This window comes from Mauremys reevesii, linkage group 7 (genome assembly GCF_016161935.1).
Source record: "Mauremys reevesii isolate NIE-2019 linkage group 7, ASM1616193v1, whole genome shotgun sequence".
In the NCBI taxonomy this organism is placed as follows: domain Eukaryota; kingdom Metazoa; phylum Chordata; order Testudines; family Geoemydidae; genus Mauremys; species Mauremys reevesii.
In genome coordinates this window covers 84,562,059-84,585,855 of record NC_052629.1, presented here as the reverse complement: position 1 = coordinate 84,585,855, position 23,797 = coordinate 84,562,059, and the positions used below count along the sequence as shown (strand labels likewise).

Below are 23,797 nucleotides of genomic sequence, written 5' to 3'. Positions count from 1 at the left end.
TCTAAAAATGCCTCTGAGAAGAAGTAGGACTAAATTACATTTAACCTGCTGAACATTTTCTTCCTTTGTGAAAATAAAACCCAGTGGGTCACACTCAGTGGGTTGTCAATTAAAGGTAATGCCACCAATGTTGCAAATAGTGTTTTTAATTTTGCTCGCAGTTTGATCAGTGATGGCACAAACTCCTGTTGGAACACAGTTAGTATAACTGTTAATGGAAAACTATTTGAGAATGCACGTGCACACACGCTTTTACTTTCTACTAAGTTGTAACTTATTGGCTTGGTTTTTGAGATTTGAATCTTCAGTGTAAAATTTGGCTGTTAGAATCTCTGTTCATCTAATGCCATTAATACACAAAGGATTCAAAACACGGGCTGTTCATTCAAATGACATTTTAATTTTGTTTCCTCTGGGGGATTATTACGTTTTCTGCATAATTTGAACTCTGTTTTTGAGACTGTTGACATGTGCAGTTGTCACTCAGTGTTCAGTGAGTTAGTCAAGCTAGCATTTTATTGTAAATTTAAACCATAATTTGGGACTCAAAATAACATTTTATATCTTATATACTATTTAAATGTTGCTTATGAAGAAATTGATGCCTGTTTCACTATTAGGAAAACCTACAATTCATGGGTATGGTTTACAAGTTATGCAAGGCTCCTTCTCTCTGTTTTGATCATTACACTTTACTGTACTTTTAAATTTTTGACTAATGTAGTGATTGTTTATATAATAAGGTCTATACTTTTCTGCCAAAACAGTTTTTCCATTAGAACATGTAAGGGTCTAAATGTGCAATTCGAATTTATTTCAAAACTCAGTCTGTCTGTGAGTTCATAGTAGTGCAAGTATCTTTTTATTTCTTAGTATTTAAAAAAACAAAACAAAACAGAAGAAGCTAAATTTTATCCTGCTATTTGGAGTGTTGAAAAATAAGGACATGCTATTTTAAGGACCTTTTTTTACTTTTTATGCTCAATTTTAAAAATCAAAATAAATTGCAAAATGCAACCCATTTCATAGAAGTCTCAACAAACATGAAAGTTTGCATAATAAAATTTATGTGGCTGAAGATATTTTCCATTTAGTCACCTGTTTTGTGATATACCCAAGGTATGTGCAGTTATCTCACAATAATGTTCACCATGTACATTCTGCTGATGAATAGGAAAATTATGAATATGATTTCTAAAATCATTAATAAATGGCATGAATTATATTCCATTTATATAGTCAGAACCTCTCTTTACATCAGACTTTCTTTTCAGTTTTTATATGGATAATCACATTCTCTTATGGAGGTTTTCCCATCTTATCTAGTTTCTGAAAGCTTTTGGCAGCTGGAAATCTTCTACAGGGAAATTTAATAAGTTTACCTCTTTGTATACTGTTCAAACAAGAGTAGGAGTATATGCAGCTATTGAAATGTATGGGAGGTACATGGAATAAGTACAAGAGAGCAGAACAGGATCCCATGAGATCATGCTCATCATGTTTGTTCTTGAAGTGAATAATATTGTGAGTCTTTTTATTTTCTAAAAGCATGGTGTGTTAAATTAGGCATCCTTGAAAAATTCCAGCTTTAATCATCCGCAGTACTGAACTAGATTGTGTGTGTCTGTGCGGCATTTACTTTTTTAAAGTGGAGGCCACTTTAGAAATGTTGCTTGACATTTTCACTACTAGGGTGGATAGAGATGCTTCAGAAAAGTGGGTTCTCAACCCAGGTGCTATTTTATTTGTTCCAGAATTCTTATGGCCATAATCTAGTGCCAGCAAAGTTTTTGACATTGTTCCTGGGAACGACTTATTTCTGTTTATAGGGTTTTGTTTGTTTGCTGTTTAAGTTGAAGGACTTGGAAACTTTTATTGATCGTTTAGTGCCGTTGTCAAGATGTGGCAATATTTTGACTCTACTAAGATACTGTTTTCTCTGTCATTTGTCTTAGGTTTTTGATGCTACAAACACAACACGAGAACGCAGAGAAACCATCTTCAGATTTGGTGAGGAGAATGGTTATAAGGTGAGTCAATAGCTAAGATGCTTGGGATATTAATCTGACTAATGTGGATTATGCTCTAGTGACATTCTGATCAGAATTGTGCTAACATCAACTAAGTTTTTAAATGATGTTGGCCAGTAGAAATCTAGCACATTTTTTTTCTGACGAGTTTAGAACAGTGTTTTTTTTCCCCCCTGAGAATGCTGTTTGAATCCTGGTGAAATTAATCAGTAGCCCTGTTTTATGTTATGGCTCCCTATAACAGATAAATGTTATTCATATAAATGTTAGCAATAACTGTTTCGAACATAAACAGCAAGGCGTCTGGTGCCACCTTAAAGACTAACAGATTTATTTGGGCATAAGCTTTCATGGGTAAAACCCCCCACTACTTAAGATGCATGGAGTGAAGAAGTGAGGTTTTTTACCCACGAAAGCTTATGCCCAAATAAATCTGTTAGTCTTTAAGGTGCCACCGGACTCCTTGTTGTTTTTGTGGATGCAGACTAACGCGGCTACCCCCCGATACTTGTTTCAAACATGGTTGTCATTAGCCCAGTTCTGATTCTGTTCTGAACAAGATCCTGTCACTGCCTTCTTTTAGTAACTTTGATAAATGGAGAGAGGTTTTCTGTTTTGTTGACAGTTTTATACAGATAAGTTTCTATTTAGCAGACTGTATTATTTGGGTATAGGATTTTTTGGCATTCAGCATTTTCCTAGTAGTCTTTGTTTTTTCCCCCTGATCTAGCTTCTTCATAGATATTTGGAAAAGCATGTCATATACATCTCATATGTAAGATTTGCTCTGTTAGAGAGCCTTTTAACACTAAAATGCTTTTATTTTAAAGGTATCAATTACGTTTAGGAGTGCTGATTGATTTCCTTCCACTCTCCATTTCCGCTTCTTTGCCAATCTGAATTTTCTTGCCACAGAAGCTCTCTGTTATTGAAAGGTGCTTGTGAAAATTATAGAGCCTAATGCTGCAAAGTCCAGAGCACCCTCAACTTTTAGTGGGGCATTGAGTACCCCGTAAAGCCAATCCTAAGTCGACATAGGAATGTTTAAAGCATGGCATAATTAGCAAGACTTGATACATGAACTGGTGGAAACTGTATTTGTGTTGTCAATTACTGGAGCAGTTCTAATCTCTCTCCTTTCTTCCCTCCTTCCTTACATGTGATTTCCTGTTTGGATTAAAGACCTTCTTTGTTGAATCAGTATGCGTAGATCCAGAGGTCATTGCTGCAAACATTGTGGTGAGTTGTAGAAAAGTTTTGTTAAATTGCTTGAAGATGGGAGACAGTGTAGCTTCTCTAAAATCAGCCATATGATGATTTTTTTTAATGTTACCTTTCATTTAGTCTCACTTTCCCTCTCCTTTCACACTGGTCTTGCTGAAGTACAGAACAAGAATCTCATTTCATGGCAGTAATATAAAACTGTGCCCGTTCATTTTATGTTAAGAGGAAAAATTATCTGGCAATTGGGTCATCCTTCCCATGGGTTCTGTTTTTTCTTTAATCTACCTTTAAATAGGCTGTTCTTTGAGTGACTTATTTTAGCAGGACTCCGAAAAGAAAAGAAACATCATATCCTTTTCCTTTTGATTTGTTTTCCTGCCCATTTATATAGTAAATACGGAATTTAGGTTTGATTAAAAACAGCCATTCATTGCTACACATTTGGTTACAACATCTTTAAACTTTGCTGAAAATGGGAAAGAAAATGCATGTACTCTTTTATCTTTACTTTAAATAGCAAGTGAAACTTGGCAGTCCTGATTATGTTGATTGTAGTAATGATGAAGCTACAGAAGACTTCATGAAAAGAATAGAGTGCTACAAGAACACATATGAGATGCTAGATGAAACTCTGGACAAGTAAGTGGCAGAATAATACTGTGGTCACAGCCACTTTATTTCATGACATTACATTAGGGAATGTGTACTCAATCTCATTATCATGGAAATATGTCACCATTATTTATTTATTTATTTTTTAACTATCTCAATCTGTTGGCAATTTAGAGAGAGATTTTTCAAAGGCCCTAGCAACTTGCCTACATGAGGAAATTTACTGGCATAACTATTCCACCATAGCTGTCCCTGTGCTTTATTCCAGAATAATTACTCCACTCACAATTTGCTATAATCAGAATAAAGTCACTTTTATTTCAGAATAGTGTCCACATGGGAAAATTATTCCTGAATAGCTATATTATTCCAGGATAGCTATAGTGGAATTGTTATTCTGGAATATCTTTGCTGGTCTCTTTCCTCTAGGTAGATAAGGCCTAAGTGATTTAAGAGCACAAGTCACATTGACTCTTAAATCCCGGTGGCAACTTTGAATGCCTCAGTCTTAGTAAATTTGATGTCCAGACTCATTTTTTCAATGTTTTAAATGATGTGTATTTGCCATTCACATTTAACACACTGTGAGATTAAGGTAGAGTCTGGAAACTGTGGGAAGAACTTTGTCATGATACATCCCAGCAGCAGCACTCAATCTGTCTTCCTAGGCCTGAACAACATACGGCCATGCAGGCCTGCGGAGCCTCACGGTGCGGCCTGCAGGGGGATTCTAAATCCCCTGCACACGGCGCTCTGCGGGCAGCCCAGAGCCCTTTGAATCCTGGCTGCGGCTGAGATTTAAAGGGCTCAGGGCTGCCCGCAGCGACGGGGAGCCCAGAGCCCTTTAAATCTCAGCCGTGGCCGGGAGTCAAAGGGCCCTGCCCGCAGAGATTCCCGGTCGTGGCTGAGATTTAAAGGGCCCTTTAATTTGCCCCTGAGGGCTCCCAGCCACCTCTTCAGCTGGGAGCCCCTGGTTGATTTAAAATCAAGTATCACCTCCCCACCCCGAACCTTCCTTTTTGGCCCACAGCTGTTTTGATGGGGTGGCGCTGGGGAAGGAGGGTTTGTTTCTGCAGGGCTGGGCTGTGCTGGAGCCAGGGTGTTTTCGCGGGGGGTTTCAGCCCTCAGCTGTTTTCTTTGGAGCAATGTGGCCCTCGCCGCTTTACGAGTTGTGCAGGCCTGTCCTAGGGTTTTATGCTGGACTCATCCTCTGGGTAGATTTCTCATTGTTTGTTTTGTGGCTGTTGCCATGCAGAAAAATCATTTTAGTGTAATTGACTGTGAGCAGTGACAAGCTGCTTCTGTCAGATCTATCTGTGCATATCATGTCTTTAAGAGCCATGATATTTGTGCCTGTGCAGATCAGTAATGATTAACGCCAGCAAATGCTTTCAGAGATTAAGTGATGGTTGTTGTTCCTTACTGCATTTAATAATAGATTGTCTTATTTTTTTTATCATGTGGTTTCTCAATTGAATGGGCAAAACACAACATGGCTAATTTTAGGCCTAATCTTGACATGCTTTTTCGCTAAGTTGAATGTTGCTCAAAACTGTTAGCTCAGCTATATAAGTTGGTGGAGATGGGAGTGGAGAGGAAAACAAATAGATAATACGAGCCAGATTGTACCTTACCCAATTTGGGTGGGAGGGGGGGTTGGCAATGGGACATCCACAGGGTGGCTGGGATTTGGTAGCTCTTCTGGTGACCCTAGCCTTTTAGAAGGGGTCAGTGAGGTGTGTGGATGTGACCATAGCTCCAATCCCTTTCTGTACTGGACATCTATTAGGCGTGGGGAGCAACAGCTGCAATTTGCAGAATAGTGTCAGGCTTACATGAGCAAGTCAGAATTTCTCCTGGGACTGCTCCTGAATCTTCCTTTCAGTGAAGGGCTGTGCCTTTGAGGATCTAGCTGGGGGCAGTGCACAAGTGAAGTGGTACAGAATGGTGTGACATGAGAGAGAGAGAAAAGAGTTTTATGTGTGAGGAGAAAATTAATTGTTTGCATGAGTTCATTGCACCTCTGTTTACAATAGTTTGCTGCCATGCATCAAGGCGGAGGATTTATAATGAAGATTAGCCCTTTTGAACTGATATTATATATTTTCAGATATCTGAAGATTTATTCAATTTGTGGTCTCTTTGGCAGTCGCCTTTTTGTTTTTGAGTGCTTATGTTTGTTGGTGGGGCTTGGTACAAGTTAGAGGAGAAAGGAAACCAAATGATGATTTATGAGTCTCATTTGTTTACCATGAAAGGGATCTTTCCTATATTAAAATCATGGATGTTGGAAGGAGTTACCTTGTGAATAGAGTAATGGACCATATCCAAAGCCGGATCGTCTACTACCTCATGAATATCCACGTAACTCCTCGCTCAATCTACCTCTGTCGACATGGAGAAAGTGAACTGAATCTGAAAGGGAGGATAGGAGGAGACACTGGACTGTCCTTTAGGGGGAAAGAGGTAAGATTGTTTTGATTAAGTGACTTCAAACAAATGGTTGCCTTATGTGGGTGGATGTTGGCATTGTTGTTCATGGAGGATTGGTTCATCAATGGCTGTTGTCAGGGACGCAACCCCATGCTCCAGATGTCCCTAAACCTCCAACTTCCAGAAGCTGGGACTGGGACTGTATGACGGGATGGATCACTTGAAATTGCCCTGTTCTGTTCATTCACTCTAAAAGCATCTGGCACTGGCCACTGTCAGAGACAGGATACTGGGTTACGTGGACCATTAGTCTGACCCAGTATGGGTGTTCTTATGTTGTTGACCATCTCTTACAGCTTCCTTTCTTTCCTCTGTCCTTTCTTTATAACAAACATAAATATCCCTATTACGTTGACTGTAATGTCATGCAAGTAGGTAAGAGGTTTCAGTGGGCAAGTTGTTTTGTAGTTTGCTGGTAGCTCTTCATATATGGCTTCTGTTTTCATTCTTCTCTGATACACTTGTATTTAACCTTGAGTTCAAAGCAGTTTTCAAGGAGTCCTTATTTTAAGTTGGGTTTTGATTTTTAACCCTGTGGCACTCCTTAGTTGGAGGACACCTGTGAACCTTTGTAAGTTGAAGATGGAAGAGGAAGTTGTTTTGGGGCTGGAGTGGGGTACCAAATAGGATTGTTGTCATCTTTTGTATTAAATTTTCATTGCTGAACAGGAACTGTCATATTCTTAGGAAAAGTCTAAAGAGCCTTTTTAAAGTAGCATAATGAACTTGCAGTGAGGGACAAGAACCGATTGGGTTCCAACTCGAGCTCAGTATATTGGCACTGGTTCCTCATCCAACCTCTAATGTCTTTTTCAGTTTGCCAAGAGCTTGGCACAGTTCATTAATGAGCAAAACATCAAGGATCTGAAAGTTTGGACCAGTCAGATGAAAAGGACGATTCAGACTGCGGAGGCTTTAGGAGTGCCTTATGAACAGTGGAAGGTTTTGAATGAAATAGATGCAGTAAGTTCTCCTGGGTTTCGTTTTTTGTAACTATTCAAGAAAGTGGTTTTGTTTCAGATGGGGGATGGGGAGCACTTTATTGTGTAGTAATAGGGTTTGTGTGGATTAGAAGGTAATTAGTATTATGGTTCTGGAGATCAGAAGGCTTATGCCCTTTCCCCATTAACAGTGTTAAATGTTTTAATAAAAGGTGCCCTAATGAATTTAGACTTGGTCTTGGTTAAACAGTATGCAACTTAAAGGGTCACTGTGGTAGGGCGCTGCAGGGGAAGCCCTAATCAGCACTTGCCACTCCAGCCTCAATCAGGGGAAATGGGTTGGGGCTGGGCCACTAGCTAGGACTGGCCTGGAAACTGGCAACACCTGCCAGCCTTGTTAACAGGGGCTAAAAGCTAGGGAGGAAGTGAGTTGGAGGGGAGGGGGCAGAGACCAGGAGGGGAGAGTAGGCCCAGAAGGAGACAGGATCCTGCTACCCTGTTGCCACTGAGGCATGTGCTAGGCCAAACCTGTAAATCTGTAAATAGTTGGAGCTTGGTGGTGGGGACCGGACATAGGAATAGAGAGCATGGGTGTTGCACCAGCTTGAAGTGGTCCTGACTCACTGGGGAGCGGGGCCAGGAGGCTGAACCCAGCCGGGTGTGGTGAGCACCCTGTAACAGTCACACGGTTCATTTCTTCTGTAGGCTAAGCATGGGCACCTTTGCCACCCTCACAAGCGCCCTCTCTGCTGCTAGGGGCTCTGTGGTGTTCTTTCCTCTCTCCAACCCCACTTAAGTCCCCTCCTCCTCCTCCTCACCATTCTTAAGTCTTCCTCCCCTCCCCCTTTCTGGGAGAATAGTTATTTAGGGTGTCTGCATTTTAAACTCTATTGAGCAGAGCTGAGATGGGCGAGGGAGTGTATTGTTAGGTTAAAGGTGTTAATGGCTGCTATCAACCAGTTCTTCAATATGTAGACAATTGCAGACTTGGTTGAAGCTAGTAGCTCTGCATGTTCCCTCATTTCACCCATCTGGTTCCGACTTTTCACAAAATCAATAGCATTCTGCCCATTGATATCTAGAATGTTCCCTGAAATTTTGCAGTGGATCATATGCAACATTCAAAGGTTATTGCATTATAGGCAAGCAAAGAAATGCCATCAAGGTGTGTGTTGGACCTGGCTAATAAAAAGGACACTCAGTATAATTCTAGGTCCAAAATTTCAGGCGTGTTCTTAGTAGAGAGGAAAATTTGTTAATGTTGGCACTTGTCACTTGTTTACCATTGTAAGGCACTTATACTTAAAAATTTTGAAGCTTCTTTGGAGACCACATGTAGGATCCTTGAAAATAGTAGCTTTCCCCATTGTCTGTCAAGTGTGTGCCCGGATGTTCTTATCTGGGAGTTACTGTCATCATTCTGAGGACATCCTGCATTAAATAAAAACAGTATATGTGGATAATAAATGTTCTTCTACCTCAGTATGACTGTGAAATTGACACAGTCTATGTCAATGACTAGGTCACCTATAGGATCAATAAAGCTCCAGGTCTGCCACTGTGGGTATGGGAGATAAAGATCTACTATTGTGCCCATGGGCCTGATGACTCTCATGGATATTGTGTGCCTTTTGTTTTTGTTACCCTTAGGGAGTCTGTGAAGAAATGACATATGAAGAAATTCAGGAAAACTATCCTCTTGAATTTGCCTTGAGAGACCAAGACAAATATAGATACAGATACCCTAAGGGGGAGGTATGCTGCTGTTCGTCTTTTTTTTTTGGTTTGGTTTTTTTTTGTTTTGTTTTAAGTTAAGAGAGCATCATGTTTTCTAAGATGCTAGGTATCTTGAAGAAAATTGAGTAATATGTTGTTTTCCTTGCCAGGTGGAAGGAGCTTGTAGATCTTATTTAGCCAAAATCTTTTAGCTGAATACACCCTTTGTATAGACTTATGTTTTTGTTTTTTGTTTTTAAAATAAATACCATATTTGCAAATATGCCTGGAAGGATTTTCATATATTACCATTATTTTTATATTGATAGTTTGGTTGTTTCACAAGGTGACTGAGTGGGTTTTATTATTATTAGACATGCAGCTATATGCTGTAAAGACGGCTATTTATAATTGTCATCTTTGTGTGTGGTTAAATGTCACATATCATGTGCATTTTTGGTTCAATACTGTGTAAATCTGTAGACACATTGGCTTCCCTTGTAACCTAGCAAGTCTGGCACCTCAGAAACAAAAATGAACCTGCTAGCATTTTTATAAGGAGACTAATATAATTAAACTGAGGCAATTAATGGATAGTCATATGGGCTGTCTTTATATGCTAAAGATTAGGATTCATGGCAGCAATTAGAACACCTGTTGTGATGTTTGTGAAGAGTGCAGTGGACTTCATTGATACATAAATGAAGCTTTGGTGCTCTCTTCCATCAATAGTCTGAGAATAGGTTTGCAATAAAGTGTTTTCTTCTAGATGTGAGTAATCCATTTAGTAATGACACAGTCACTAAACTGAAAAGTTTTTAATCTACTCAGACAAGGACTGTTGGTTTTTTACATCAGTGCTTCCTTTGAAAGATTGACAAACATTTCAAACTGTCTCATTGCTCTTAATGATTAATCTATTTTGTTAATTTCTCAAAATAAATGTATTTGTTGGTGATGACAGCAAAGCTGAGTCATTCAATATTACCAGGTTGGAATATATTCAGTGTTACTGTTGCCAAAATCAAAATAAATAAAGTTGCCATTATTCATAATTCATGCCATTTATATTTTAGCTTTATCATGCATGTAAGATCTATTAAAGGTATTTGTGTGTGAATTCATTGCTTGAGAAAGCAGCAGGTATAGAGTGGGCGGTAGCAATGGAAGTTTCCTTGTAGTGTCTTGTCAGCGTGCTTGTAACAGTCAACTCAAGAGACAACCTTTTAGAGGTGACGGGGTAGCTTCTGTGAAAAAGGTGTATAGAGTTTGATAGAGAATGTTATCTTTTCTATAGAGTGTTCAAATCAACAAGCACAATTAGGCCTGTTACTCTCTGTGAAATTGGAGTACCCAGGCTCTTTAGTTGTCTTTGTAGAGTGGGACTTATTTTAACTGTAAAGTAAATTTACTGTTTTTAATTGTTTTTATTTATTTATTTTTGTGTGTAATATGGGTAGAAGATCAACAAATGGACATCAGATGAAAACAAGTTTTAGGGCACGTCTTCACTGGCTAAGTTACAGCGCCACTCAGAGAGTGCCGAAGGAAAATCACTGTTGTGTGTTCACACTGACAGCTGCCTGCGCAATAGCGTGTTCACACTTGCGGCGCTATTCAGAGTGGTGCACTCTGGGCAGCTGTTCCACAGAGCACCTCTTTCTCTTTGCCACTAAGACTTGTGGGAAGGCGGAAGGGGTCGCGAGGCATCCTGGGTCCTGTCCCAATGCCCCGTGATGCGTTGCTTCGCATCCCAGCAAACCCTGTGCTTCCGTCAGCATATGGCGCCATCTGTCAATGGTTTGTGTACTGCATGAGTTGTTGACAAGAATACTGCTTGCACTGACCAACACGTCATGAGTGACAGTGGAGTTATTCCTTAAACTACAAAGGCAAGAGGAGTGTGACATTGATCTCATCACACATAGTAGCTATGACATAAGAATGCTTGTGGCATTCATGGAGGTGCAGATCATAGTGGAATGCCGCTTTTGGGCTCAGGAAACAAGTACTGAGTGGTGGGATCACATTGTGATGCACGTCTGGGATGACGAGCAGTGGCTGCGGAACTTTTGCATGAGGAAAGCCACTTTCATGGGACTGTGTGATGAACTCGCACCAGCCCTGTGGACACGAGAATGAGAGCTGCCCTGTCGCTGGAGAAGCGTGTGGTGATTGCACTGTAGAAGCTGGCTACTCCAGACTGCTACCAATCGGGTGCTAACCAGTTTGGAATGGGAAAGTTGACAGTTGGAATCATGTTGATGGAAGTGTGCAGGGCCATTAATCACATCCTGCTCCGAAACACCGTGACTCTGGGCAACATGCATGAGATTGTGGATGGCTTTGCACAAATGGGCTTCCCTAACTGCGGAGAGGCGATAGATGGCACGCACATTCCAACTCTGGCACCAGGCTACCTAGCCACCGAGTACATTAATTGCAAGGGGTATTTCTAAATGGTTCTCTAGGCACTTGTGGATCACCATGGGTGTTTCACAGACATTAACGCAGGCTGGTCTGGAAAAGATGCATGACACACACATCTTTCGGAACACTGGCCTGTTCAAGAAGCTGCAAGCAGGGACTTTCTTCCCGGACCAGAAGATCCCCATAGGGAAGTTGAAATGCCCACTGTGATCCTGGGAGACCCCGCCTACACCTTAATGCCATGGCTCATGAATCCATACATGGGGCAACTTGACAGCAGCAAGGAGCGGTTCAACAACAGGCTAAGCAAGTGCAGAATGACTGTGGAGTGTGCATTTGGCCGTTTAAAAGCCTGCTGGCGATGCCTGTATGGGAAGCTGGACATGGCTGATGACAATATTCCTATGCTTATAGCTGCGTGCTGTAAGCTCCATAATATTTGTAAAGGGAAAGGTGAAAGCTTCACTCAAGGCTGGACCACAGAGGCTCAGTGCCTGGAGGCTGAGTTTGAACAGCCGAAGACCAAGGCTATTAGAGGGGCACAGTGCGGGGCCATAAGGATCAGGGATGCTTTGAGGCAGCAATTTGAAGCTGAAAGCCACTAATATTTGTTGCTATGCTTGGGATTGCAGTGCTTGTAATGCTGGGAGGTGACTGGTGCACATGATGCAAGAAGGGGCTTTAACATAATTGTATGTTGATTTGCAGGGCTCTTTTTGCTTTCACTTAATAGAATAAAGATTGCTTTCAAACCAACACAATTCTTTTATTGAAAGACAACAACCAGAGGAAACAGTCAAACGAAAAAATTCATCAGCATGGATGGGAATGGGGGAATGGAAGGTCTAAAGAGGAGGAGAGGTCCCGGGACGGCTACTGATTTGTGTATGTCCAGGGATCATACTCAACCTTCTCCTTTGGAGTACAATGCAGCAGGTGCTGTACTTCAGCAGGGCCAAACTGCAGATGGATGGGTGTTGAACGCAGTGAGTATTGGGAGTCCACACTGCTGGACTCTGAGGAGGGAGGAGTGGAATGCTGTGGGTAGAGAGTGGAGCCAGGAGGTTGATAGGAGTGTGTTGGCGGTTTGTGTGGGGGCGCATGGGAAAGAGTTTTGCGACAGCAGCTGCAGGGGAGGGCAGATGCAGAGCTGCTCGGTTTGAAGAGCTAGTATTGCCTGGAGCGTGTCCGCTTGGCCACTCCATATCTGTTAAGAGCAGCTCTGTGCCTTCTTTCTGGTTGCCACTTTCCTCTTTTGTGCCCTCTTCTTGCCATTCCGCCACTCCTTCAGTTCCTTTTCCTTGGCAGTGGAGTGCCTCATAACCTCACGCATAAAGTCCTCCTTAGTTCTTCTTGGACACTTTCTAATTCTTTGCAGCCGTTCTGCTGCTGCTAACAAAGAGGGAGGCTGTGCTCCCAAAGTCATCTCTGTGAAGTTTAAATGCAACATTTTACAGAAGCAGTATTGTTTGCAACACAGACAACACTGTTTCAGTGCTTTAAAACACAGCCAATACTCTCACACCTGTCACTAACTGGCTGACCCCAGGAAAGCACACATAAGCCATAAGACCCCCAAAATGGTGAGTAGCCACAAGGGCAGGGTGAATCACTGTTCCCAGACCCTGCTGTACACTGGGCACATGGCTCTTGGGCACTTGGGGAGAGCCAGCACTGTAGGGGGGGCCTGATAATCATTCCTGTCCCCACACTTCCCACAGGAGGTGATCATTATGGAAGATACCTTAGTGCTGTGATGGCACAGTGGCATGGGAAAGTTACAGTTAATGGGGCAAGAAACAAAGCAGCTCTGCCGAGGAACCTGTGGGAGCGGATTGCCCAGGATCTCTACGAGAGTTTCCTGGAGATCTCTGAGGGAGATTCCAGTGAAGTGAAGGAGCGTATCAACAGCTTGTTCTGCTCAAACTTGTCATGAGGTGGGAGACAAGCCTGCTTTCTGCAACCCTCCTTCCCACAACAACTCACTTCAGCAATTCCCAAAATCAGATCCACTTACCAGGGGCCTCATCTCCTGTTTGCGCTTCACCAAGATCCCATTGGCTAGGCTCCTCTGGGGTAGAAAAGAGCTCCTGACTGCATGCATCTCTGGCCTCCGAGTCATCCTCTGCCTCTGGTTCCTCCACCCCCTCTTCATCCAAGATTGCCGCCTCCTGGTTCAGTCCGCTCTTGACTGGCAATGAAGCCAATGAAGTATCCACCGGGGACTTTGCAGTGATGGTGGGGTCACCACCGAATATCACGTTCAGCTCTTTGTAGAATCGGCAGCTTGTGGGCGCAGCACCAGAGCGGCGGGTTGCCTCCTGCACCTTGTGGCAGGCATTTTGCAGCTCCTTTACTATGATCCTGCACTGCAATATGTCCTGGTCATGGCCCTTTTCTATCATACAGCTAGAAATCTGTCCATAGGTATCATAATTCTGACAGCTGGAGAGCAGTTGGGACTGGACAGCCTCTTCTCCCCAAATGCCGATGAGGTGCAGCAGCTCAGCATTGCTCCAATGGGGGGATTGCCTGGTACATGGAGAAGCCATGGTTGCCTGGAAAGATGCGTTGAGACCACTACACACATCACTGAGAAAACAGGAAGTGGACTTTCAAATTTGCAAAGGAATGTATGGGGTGGGGCTGATGGTTGGTCCCCTGAGAACAGGGCAGTAGAGTTCAAACCGATGGCCAGAGAGGTGAGAGCAGGCATTGTGGGACACCTCCTGGATGCCAATTGCAGCTCTGTAATCACCACAGTGTCTACACTGGCCCAGCAGCTCTGTAGCCATGGCGCAGAAAGCTCTATGCCTTTCGTTGAGGTGTGTTTTTGTTTGTTTTTAGAGCGTTGCACCTGCGCAGTTTCTGCACACTAAGTGGCTTGGTGGTGTGTACACCTCGGAAATTACAGCGCTCAAAGCTGCTTTACTGTGCACAAACTTGCCATTGTAGACGGGGCCTTAGTCACTACTCACTGGTAACTTCCAGGATAAAAGGTGTATGTTTTTGTTTAAATAATCATTTAGACATGGGGCACTTTTGTATCAAGGTCAGACTCTAAACTTTTTTTTTAAAGGCCAATATAGAGCAACTACCTAAATGTTATCACCCTCATGATCTTGCAGAAGTTAAATAATTGTGGATAAGATGACCCAAACAGGAAGGGTTATGGTGTTAACTGACTACGGCCATGTCTAGAGACCTTAACAGTGGCACAGCTGTACCGCTGCAGCGGCGTCACTGTAAGTTTCCCGTGTAGCTGCTCTGTGCTGACGATAATTAAATCACTCCTAACAAGCAGCAGTAGCTGTGTCAGTGTGTCTGTCAGTGAAACTTATGTTCATACAGGGCTTGGGGGTTGGGAGTGTTTTTTCATACCCCGACCAACAAAAGTTTTCCCGACAAAAGTGCTAGTGTAGAGATTCCCTAAGATGAGACAAAGTTTAGGATTTTTTTAATTTTTAATTTTTGGTTTAATTGAGCAGGCGTAATTCAGAAACTAGGAAAATAACAAAGAAACAAAAACACCCTTTGACTTCGGTCAGTCTTCCTTAGTGTGGGCTTAGTGCTAAACACTGTTCAATACAGCATTTAACCACTTTAAACACATGCTAAAGTAGCATTGACTTCAAGTTGGCATGCTTAAATGCTGTCCTGAAAAAAGGTGCTTTTCTGAATTGGAGTAAAAAAAGGGTAATATGGAAGAGAATCTAGCAACCAAGTTAATAATGAAAGGTTTGGTATTTCCCATTGGAAGGATCAGGCCATAAATTACCAGCACAGGATAGCCTATGAATGGGAAACTGAATTTAAAAAACAAACTAACCAAAAAAGTATAAGTGAGAGTACATCAAAGTATAGAAGTATTAAGATAAATATTAATGGTAAAATTCTATATTTGAGAGGGTTGAGGGATAATTTGGCTCCAGAGATAATGGCAAATGAGTAAACCACTTCCTCTACGGAGTAAAAAAAATAAAAATTGTAAACTTTTTTTTTCTTTTGCATAGTACACTATATAGATGTAGGCCCTCCTTTCTGGTCAATATCCTGTCTTAATAAAATGTTTATAAAACAACTAGCATTAGTTGTTCCTTCTGACTGTGCAGTAATTCCTGCCTAAGTAAGCCTCTGACTGCTCAATATGCTTTTGTTTTCCAGTCATATGAAGATCTCGTTCAGAGACTGGAGCCAGTAATTATGGAGCTGGAAAGGCAGGAAAATGTGCTTGTTATATGTCACCAAGCAGTTATGCGCTGTCTGCTTGCTTACTTTCTGGACAAGACTGCAGGTATATGCCCTTAATCAGCATTGATGTTTTAATACAATGGGTCCACCTTAGCCTTGCAAATGGTCTTAGCAACTTATGCAGCCCAGGCACAAAGCTCACCCTTCCCTTGATGCAATGTTAATGTCACAGCAGATTCTAAAGTGATAATTCATTTGCACATCAAAGGTTACTTCCCCTGGGTGAATGGTTAAGTGGAATTTTTTTTCATGTCTGACCTACCTTTCTGCATGCCTGGTGTGTGATTTGTATTTAATAATTCCTGTCTTTGAATACACAAATGTTTTTTCTGCTCAACTAAAAAACAGGTCTCAGTGTCACTTAGATCTTTAAATAGTTTTACTGTAACAAACATTACAGCTAAGTGAATTTTCTTGTTCCCAGTGTTTCATATGTATTTTTGTTTTTCAATTTCTCAGAACAACTGCCTTATCTAAAGTGCCCACTCCATAGTGTCTTAAAGTTAACCCCAGTGGCTTATGGTAAGTTAAAACATTTTTTTTTTGTAAACATGCTATTATCAAATTCCACCCTTGATTTTATTAAAATAAAGCTACATAAAGTGAAGTCCTTTCCAGTATAACTTTAGGGAGAAGTCCTTATTTAATTTCCTTTCCCAATATCAATAAAATTATTTAGTCAAAACACCTTTTCGTGAAACATCTTTACAAATTTCCTTTATTGGAAAAATAAATAGTTAAATCTATAAATGCTGAGGGCCAAATTCTGTCCTTATATATGCATATACCTCCCTTCCAAATTAATGAGAGTATACATATATGTATTTGTGAGTTTTGATTAGACCAGAAAAGTGTATAATAATGAAGATATGAAAATACCAATTTGTGTGTGTGTAGGTGGACACTTTCTTGTGTGTATTCATTAATTTAGTCCAGATGATATTTCACCAGCAAGCACACCTTGACTATGTTTGTACTGTGCCAGCTCTAGGGGACCCCAATGCTGGTTGAGTCCTTTGTGCACTGATTTAATATCTCTGCTAATTAAAAATAAGCAAGTGAAATTCTGAAGGTTGCTCATAAAATGGGAGTTTGGTAATTATCAAACTTTACCCCCAAGGAGTCTGCTGGTTGTTTTTTCTGAGATTTATTTATGATCCCTCTTTTTAAAAAAAAATTTTTTTTTTCTTTTTTCCTGGCTGTGTCCCCACTTTCTGTAAAACTCTTCATTAACAATTATTACTGTTAGATTGTTTTTCAGCAAATCTAAACTCTTAGATTTACCAGAAGTCTACAGAATACAAGGAATAAAATTAAATAAATTCTAGAGTGGTTTTTCAGACACAGTTCATAAACTCATCACTACTAAGATTAAGTGCATCTCAACCCTGATTCAGCACGTCTTATTTTAATGTGCTTCATTACATTGTCCTTAGAATAATTGTTTAATTTTACACAGTGATGGCTAATCACTGTTCAGAAGATAAATTGTAGATGGAGAAAAAATTCTCACAATTTATCTGAGAACAAGTTACTAAAAAAATCATTTGACAATTTAACTACACAATGGAATTCAAATGGAAAAGGCTAAACAATATATATATCCAGTTTAAACAAAAACAAACCCAAATTGGCTTCTGTTCAGATCTAAGTAAGAGAAAGGAAATAGTTGTTAAAAACCAGGGGAATTCATATCTGGGAAAAAAAAAGATTTTTATAGACTTCATAACAATGATCTAAAATATTCTTGCTTTTTAAACAAGCTAAGAGATCTCTTCACTTTAGTGACACCTGGTGTCCAAAATCATTTATAACAAGTTGCAAGGCAGATATGCTGGGAGTTCTGATATTTAAAAATATCTCAACGGAGAAGGAAGGCATGTTGTACAGGTTATCAGTCCCAAACTATTCTAGTGTTTCATACAGAAATTGTACTGAACTGTTAAGTGATTTTAGGTACTTTGTAATCTGGATTTGGATATTGGACCTGAATGTTATTAACAGTATTTTAAGATACCAGAGAGGAAAACAGAATTAACAATGAGACCCCCTCTAGCTCCTATTGACTCAAATAGGAGGAAGGCTGTGCTTATGAGAATGGATTTTTGTATTTGTGTGATTGATAGGTGCAAAATAACCTATTTTTTAGTAATTTCACCAACTGAAACCGTAAAATTTGTCTACAGAAGTTAAAATTATATAAATATTTCAGTTTGTTAATATATCTGGGAAACTAATATTGATGTCACTTGGATTCCATGAGACAAGATGTGAAAAAGCATGAGATATTTAATAACCATGTGTGTTTCATGTGTTTGGGAAACCTTTGTCCCCTAGTAAGTTGTCATTACCTAGTGCTTTGAACTCAATATGTCTTAGTCCCTTTCTTATGCGTGTAATTGTACTATGTTAGTTCCCATAAGCACTATGTGTCAGATCATTCCCCAAGAATCCTACTTGGCAGTGTGTTCATCCCTAGTGACTAGTGGGGATGGACAGATGGGCTATGCTTATTATCTTAACACTCCCTTACAACCCACTCTGCGGCATCTGCTTAACAGTTAACCATCTGATGCTATATTAACTTCTATGCAAAATTCTGTGTTTTTGGAACCCCCCCTTAAGGAGACAAGGCAGGGAGTGTGGGGCTCTGAGAGAATCTCTGAATTAATGGCAGGGAAACAGAAGGCTCAGAAACCTCTGTGGAAATAGTTTTAGAATTGAACAGTTTCCCAGCAGCTGCACTTATTACTCCTGGGGGATTTTGTGCCAAAAATAATAAATTCTGTGCACTATATTTTAAAATTCTGCATATTTTATTTGTCAAAATAACACAATATAATCAAGTCAGTTTCAATTATTTTGTTGATTTATTTAAAAATACCTGTCAACAAGTATATCTGTAACAATACAGACAACAAAAATTCAGAAAATGTTTTTGACAAATAGATTCCTTACTGGTTATATTAGTACAGAACTTTAAGTAATAATTAATTTAAACTACAATACAGAAATGTATTTCCTGCATCCCTCAGAAACAATGCAAAGGCTTGGGGGAGTCCGGAGTAATGGAGGAGCTAAGGAAGAGGGAAGTAATTGCTGGAAAGAAGCCTGGGAGTGAACCTGGAGGGCTGTTGGGTATGGGTGGGAGAAGTATGGAACAGTTTGGTTTTTGGGGGGAGGGATTGTTAGGGAGTTGGGGAGCCTCACCTATGCAGACTCTGGCTGACTCCTAGCTTCTCCCATTCAATCAGGCACATCTACCCCATCCCCATGTGTCCCTGTACCCTCACTCAGCCACCACTCCTCTTCCATCCCCATGTACCCCTGCATCCTCACTCCCATTCAGCCCCTGCCCCAGTCTGTCCCCCACTAGCCCTTCTGAACCCCCACTCTGTCCATCCCCCTCCATGTTCTGTGCCTCCTCACCTGGCCCCGTGGGTAGGGTGCTGTGTGGAACACAGCCTCGTCTCCTCTCTGTTGGCAGAGGGCTGCTCCCATCCAGAATCAGTTGCCCTCTGTTCGGGTGCCAGAGCAGCCCCCGGTGGGCAAAAGATGTAACTGCAGCACCTCTCCAGCAGAATGTATTTTCTGCAGAGAAAATTTTTTTGTGGGGAACATGTATTCAGCATGTGCACAGTGGTGCAAAATTTCCAAAGGAGTAAAATATCAGGGGTTTGAACCCTTTGCTGTTTGTGTGTGGGGATGAGAGTGCCAGTGGAAAAACTAACAGGGTTCTCCCTTGAGGAACAGAGTTTCACCCCAGGCCCTTTTAATGGGCTTTTCTGCAGGATATGGCCATCTGGCCCAGTGTATTCTCTCATTGCTAGTTGCAAATGAGTTTCTCAATATTAGTCAAAAAAGATGCCCCTCTGAGGAACGGTACAAATTTGTACCATCCTGACTGTTGATGTACTTTAATTTTTGGAAGTAGGGTGGATTTCTGCTTGACTTGCATTTGGCAAAAGTCTGCATTATAACTTCTGACAGCCGTGTTAGTCTGTATCTGCAAAAAGAACAGGATGTTCCAGTCTATGCATCCGATGAAGTCGGCTGTAGCCCACGAAAGCTTATGCTCAAATAAATGTGTTAGTCTCTAAGGTGCCCCAAGTACTCCTGTTCTTATTATAACTTCTCTGATTCACTGTAATTAGTAAGTGAACAGACTAATTAGAGCACATATAATAATGCATCACAAATGGTACTTTGCTTTAGTGTTGTGTGAGGTTTCAGAGCATATACTAATAGATATTTTGTAGTGTATTTCATAAAAATAATGTCTTAGTAATATGAGACCTGAACTACAGCCCTTGGTTATTAAACATTGCTGAGGAGTGAGGACAGACCACCAAATTATGGAGAGTGCAGATCAGTGGCAGATGATTTAGTGAGTTTCTTCTGTGTCTTCAACATGATGAGGACAGGTGGGTAAATTCTCTCCATCTGGGACGTATCAGCTTTGCTCGCTGCAAACAATCTTTTTTTTTTTTTTTTTTTAATTGCACTGGATAGTCACTAGTCTGTAAATGGATCCGTTTTTTCTGGAGGCATCTGTTAAAACCAAGCCAGCATGAGAGACAAATAATGGCTTTCCTACTTTCTCTGAGCTTGTTGGCTCATCCAATGGAAAAAAAATTGGCTTCTCCCCAGAGGTTAGCTTTAGATTTCCATTTATATAAATGTTAAAATGTTAGGTAAATTTAATAATAATTTAATAGCCTTGCCTGTGCCAGCCTTAGTCATGTGGGCTTTTAAAAATCTGAAATATACATGCATTTGGTCACATTCACTGTTATTAAGAGTTTGAGGTCCGTACAATGTGATGCTAAGGCTAAAAGTATCCCAGAAAACAGAAGTGGATGTGAAATTTTATGATTGTGTGTATGCCTATCATCATTTTTGATGGTTTTTGAACAAAGTGAATTATTTAGTTTCCCTGTCTTGTTAAAAGTAATAAGAAGAATATGAGGTTGAAGATAGTAAGAACTGGATTAATCACCAAACTGGGATAAATACTAAACCCACTGGGGTTGGTTCATTGTGAGGCCAAGGACAATCAGAACTTAGCAAAGGAATTCCAAGTGAAAGCCAAGAGGTGGAGGGACAGACAGGGAATAATCTTTTAAAGTTAGATCACATATTTGCTGTAACTTTTTTTAAAAAGCAACACAGTTTTAAAAACATTAATTGCTTATCTGGTTATTTTCTGTCAACAGGTTGTAAGGTGGAATCTATATTCCTGAATATTGAAGCTGTAAACACACACAGAGATAAACCAGAGGTAGGACAAGTGTTCAATACAAATACCTTAATGCATTGCATTTTCTGAGATGATTATCATAAAAAAAAAGTCTGTTGCCCAGATTTAGAATTAATTTGCTACAATTGCTGAGCATATTTAACTTTACACATCAGCTTTGTGTAACCAGTATATTACTCATTTGGGTATTGTTTGCTAGATAAGTTTGTGAAAAGAAATTTTACATTTCAGACGTAAAGGTAAACTCTGGCTCTTGCATTCAGAAATATCAACTGTGTGTACATAGTGTTTCTAAGTCAATGCCTTCTATATTTTTATGTTAGAAAACACAAAGGCCAAAGCCTTAGTAATGATCAAAGCAATGAATAAGCTATTCAGTCTGTTATGAGCCAGCTTATCATGCATCTATTTCACTTTACAAGTGCATGATAATGTATTTTAAACATTAGAGGAAAATTTTGATTGAGCTCTTTTTCCATTTTGGAATTGGCATAGTTCTCCATGCATTTCCAAAACGTGCAAGAACTGTTGATATTAGGGATTAATGAAGTCTGTCTCGCTGTAGGCTGACTGCAATTGCAGGGCTTTGTCTGTACTGAGAATTTTTAGCAATGCTAGCCAAAGATGGGAACACTAGCACAGAGAAGGAATAGGTGTTTTTATATCTGTCATCTTGACTACCTCAAAGCAAGCCCGACCAACTGAGGTTTCATCTTTTCACTACAGAAGATGGGGTGTGTTTACACTGAGATACCTAACTTGAGATATCTCAGTGAATGTAGCTAGTCAAGGTCAACCCGTATACCCCCCCAGTGGCTTGTATGTGTGTAATGTGTAAGCAGAGTTAGGAAGTCAGGCTTGTGGTAACTTATTGCATTCTTGTGGAATCAGAGTATGAGATGCTGTGTGCGCCATAGCATTCTATAGTAACACGAGTTTGGATTGACCATATTACTCTGCCATTGATGGATTATAAAAGCTTACCCAAACTTGATAAGCATGGTGCTTGTGCTACTAGCTTTTCCGTCTACACCTTAAGTCTCCCTTGAAGTAAATTGGCTACCATTGCAAAGAATAATATGGATAGAGTTGAGGCGAATGCATTAGTGCAGTATAGTCAATTTATATTATAGTGAGAAGTTGGGATTTGTGGTATTGATTAGGGCCATACGTGTGTGAAGATACGAGATGTTTGTATGTTTGTGTGCATGGAAATGATGTGTGTGTAATATGATATATATATATTTGAGTATATATGGCATTTTTGTGACTAATCAGTTTATTGCATGCCGTTTGCTACCAGGTTTTGCAAGTACCCTGCCTACTTAGTTGCACTGAGTTGACAAAACATTGGTTTCAGTAGCGATTCTAATCAAGTGCTTTCATTATGGATGTTTTTTACCATGTTTAGGCTTCACTGCTTTCATTACTTCTTTTCCTTCAACGGTTACATTTTGCCAGATTTTTTTAATCTATTCTTCTTGATGCAACTTGCATATTATGCTGAAAGCCACTTAATAGGAACAGAGCATAAATAATGGGATGTTTTCTGGTAAACACTTCACCTCACCCATCAGATGGAATATTAAACAATTCTGACAAATTGAACATGTTCTTTAACACCAAAATGACATCCTTATGTGCCCCTTTGTGAATATCCTTATTTTCAAGCTATGACTTTTTCAGTGATGATCCAAATGACTGTCTCCTGCAGTTCAGATGAAGAACTGGTGATTAACCTCAGTCTGCCACAGTGTCTTACAGCATGCAGCGTATTTCCAGGAAATTGCTATTGGGAATATTCATTATGATGTTAGCTTATTAAAAATGTTCATTTGGGAAGAGAACCTGTTGAGTCACTGCATTAGCTCTAAATCAGGGTCTCACTCAAATGAAATGAGGACGGAGGCATGATGAGGACGAGTGCATTGGCGGCCCCGCCCCTCCCCCCCCCCCCCCCCCCCCCCACCCCCCCCCCCCCCCCTCCCCCCCCGCCCCCCCGCCTCCCCTCTCCCCCCCCTCCCTCCCTCCTCCCTCCTCTCCCTCCCTCCCCTCCCTCCATCCCTGTGCCCTGCCACCAACAGCTGTTTTGTGGCTTGGCGGGGGCTCTTTCTCTCTTGGGGGGGCTCCTCTTGCCCGGGCCCCCCCCCCCCCCCCCCCCCCGCACCCCCCTGCTGCCCCCTGGTGGGCTAGGGTGGGGGTGATGGGTCCCAGAGAACCCCCCCCCCCCCCCCCCCCCGGCCGGCGGGGGCGGGCGCCGGTCCCCCCCCCCCCACCCGGCCCCCCCCCCCCCCCCCGGCCCGCCCCCCGCCCCCCCCCGCACCCCCCCCCCCTCCCCCCCCCCTCCGGCCCCCCCCCCCCCCCGCCCGCCCCCCCCCCCCCCCCCCCCCCCCCGGCCCGCCCCCCCCGCCCGCCCCCCGCGGGCCCCCCCCCCCCCCTCCCCGGCGCGTCCCGGGCGAGGCCTGAGCGCTCCGCTCAGAGCCCGCGCGTGGAGAGGCGTGAGCGGGGCGGGGGCTGAGCGCAGCAGCCGGCAGCCCGCCCCCCCCCCCCCCCCCCCATCGCGGCTCCGGGGGGCTCAGGGGCTCCCCCCCTCCCCCCCCCCCCCCCCCCCCGCCCCGGGGGGGGGGGGGGGGGCCCGGCCCCCCCCCCCCCCCCCGCCCCCCCCCGGGATCAGATCAGGGGGGCGGGGGGCTCGGCGGCGGGCGGGGCGCGGGCGCGCTCCGAGAGGAGGGAGGGCGAGAGGGGGGAGGCTTTTCTCTGGGGGCCCCTGCCGAGCCGGGGGGGGGGGGCAGTGCCCCCCCCCCCCCCTGGGGGGCTGGGGAGCTCCGCGGGCCACAGGG

General features: G+C 42.2%; 1 protein-coding gene across 12 annotated transcripts in view; it reads left to right on the top strand.

Annotated features, from left to right (window-relative positions):
• Positions 1 to 23,797, top strand: part of PFKFB4 (6-phosphofructo-2-kinase/fructose-2,6-biphosphatase 4) — a 128,042-nt gene that overhangs the window by 93,602 nt on the left and 10,643 nt on the right. For 11 of the 12 annotated variants that reach the window (XM_039547964.1, XM_039547957.1, XM_039547960.1 and 8 more), the window contains 9 exons: positions 1,956 to 2,030; positions 3,213 to 3,269; positions 3,772 to 3,893; positions 6,125 to 6,332; positions 7,176 to 7,322; positions 8,951 to 9,055; positions 15,611 to 15,740; positions 16,157 to 16,219; positions 20,914 to 20,978. In XM_039547964.1, the coding sequence (XP_039403898.1) occupies positions 1,956 to 2,030; positions 3,213 to 3,269; positions 3,772 to 3,893; positions 6,125 to 6,332; positions 7,176 to 7,322; positions 8,951 to 9,055; positions 15,611 to 15,740; positions 16,157 to 16,219; positions 20,914 to 20,978 (972 nt within the window). The remainder of the gene's footprint in view (positions 1 to 1,955; positions 2,031 to 3,212; positions 3,270 to 3,771; positions 3,894 to 6,124; positions 6,333 to 7,175; positions 7,323 to 8,950; positions 9,056 to 15,610; positions 15,741 to 16,156; positions 16,220 to 20,913; positions 20,979 to 23,797) is intronic. The other variant, XM_039547958.1, reaches the window with a different exon arrangement.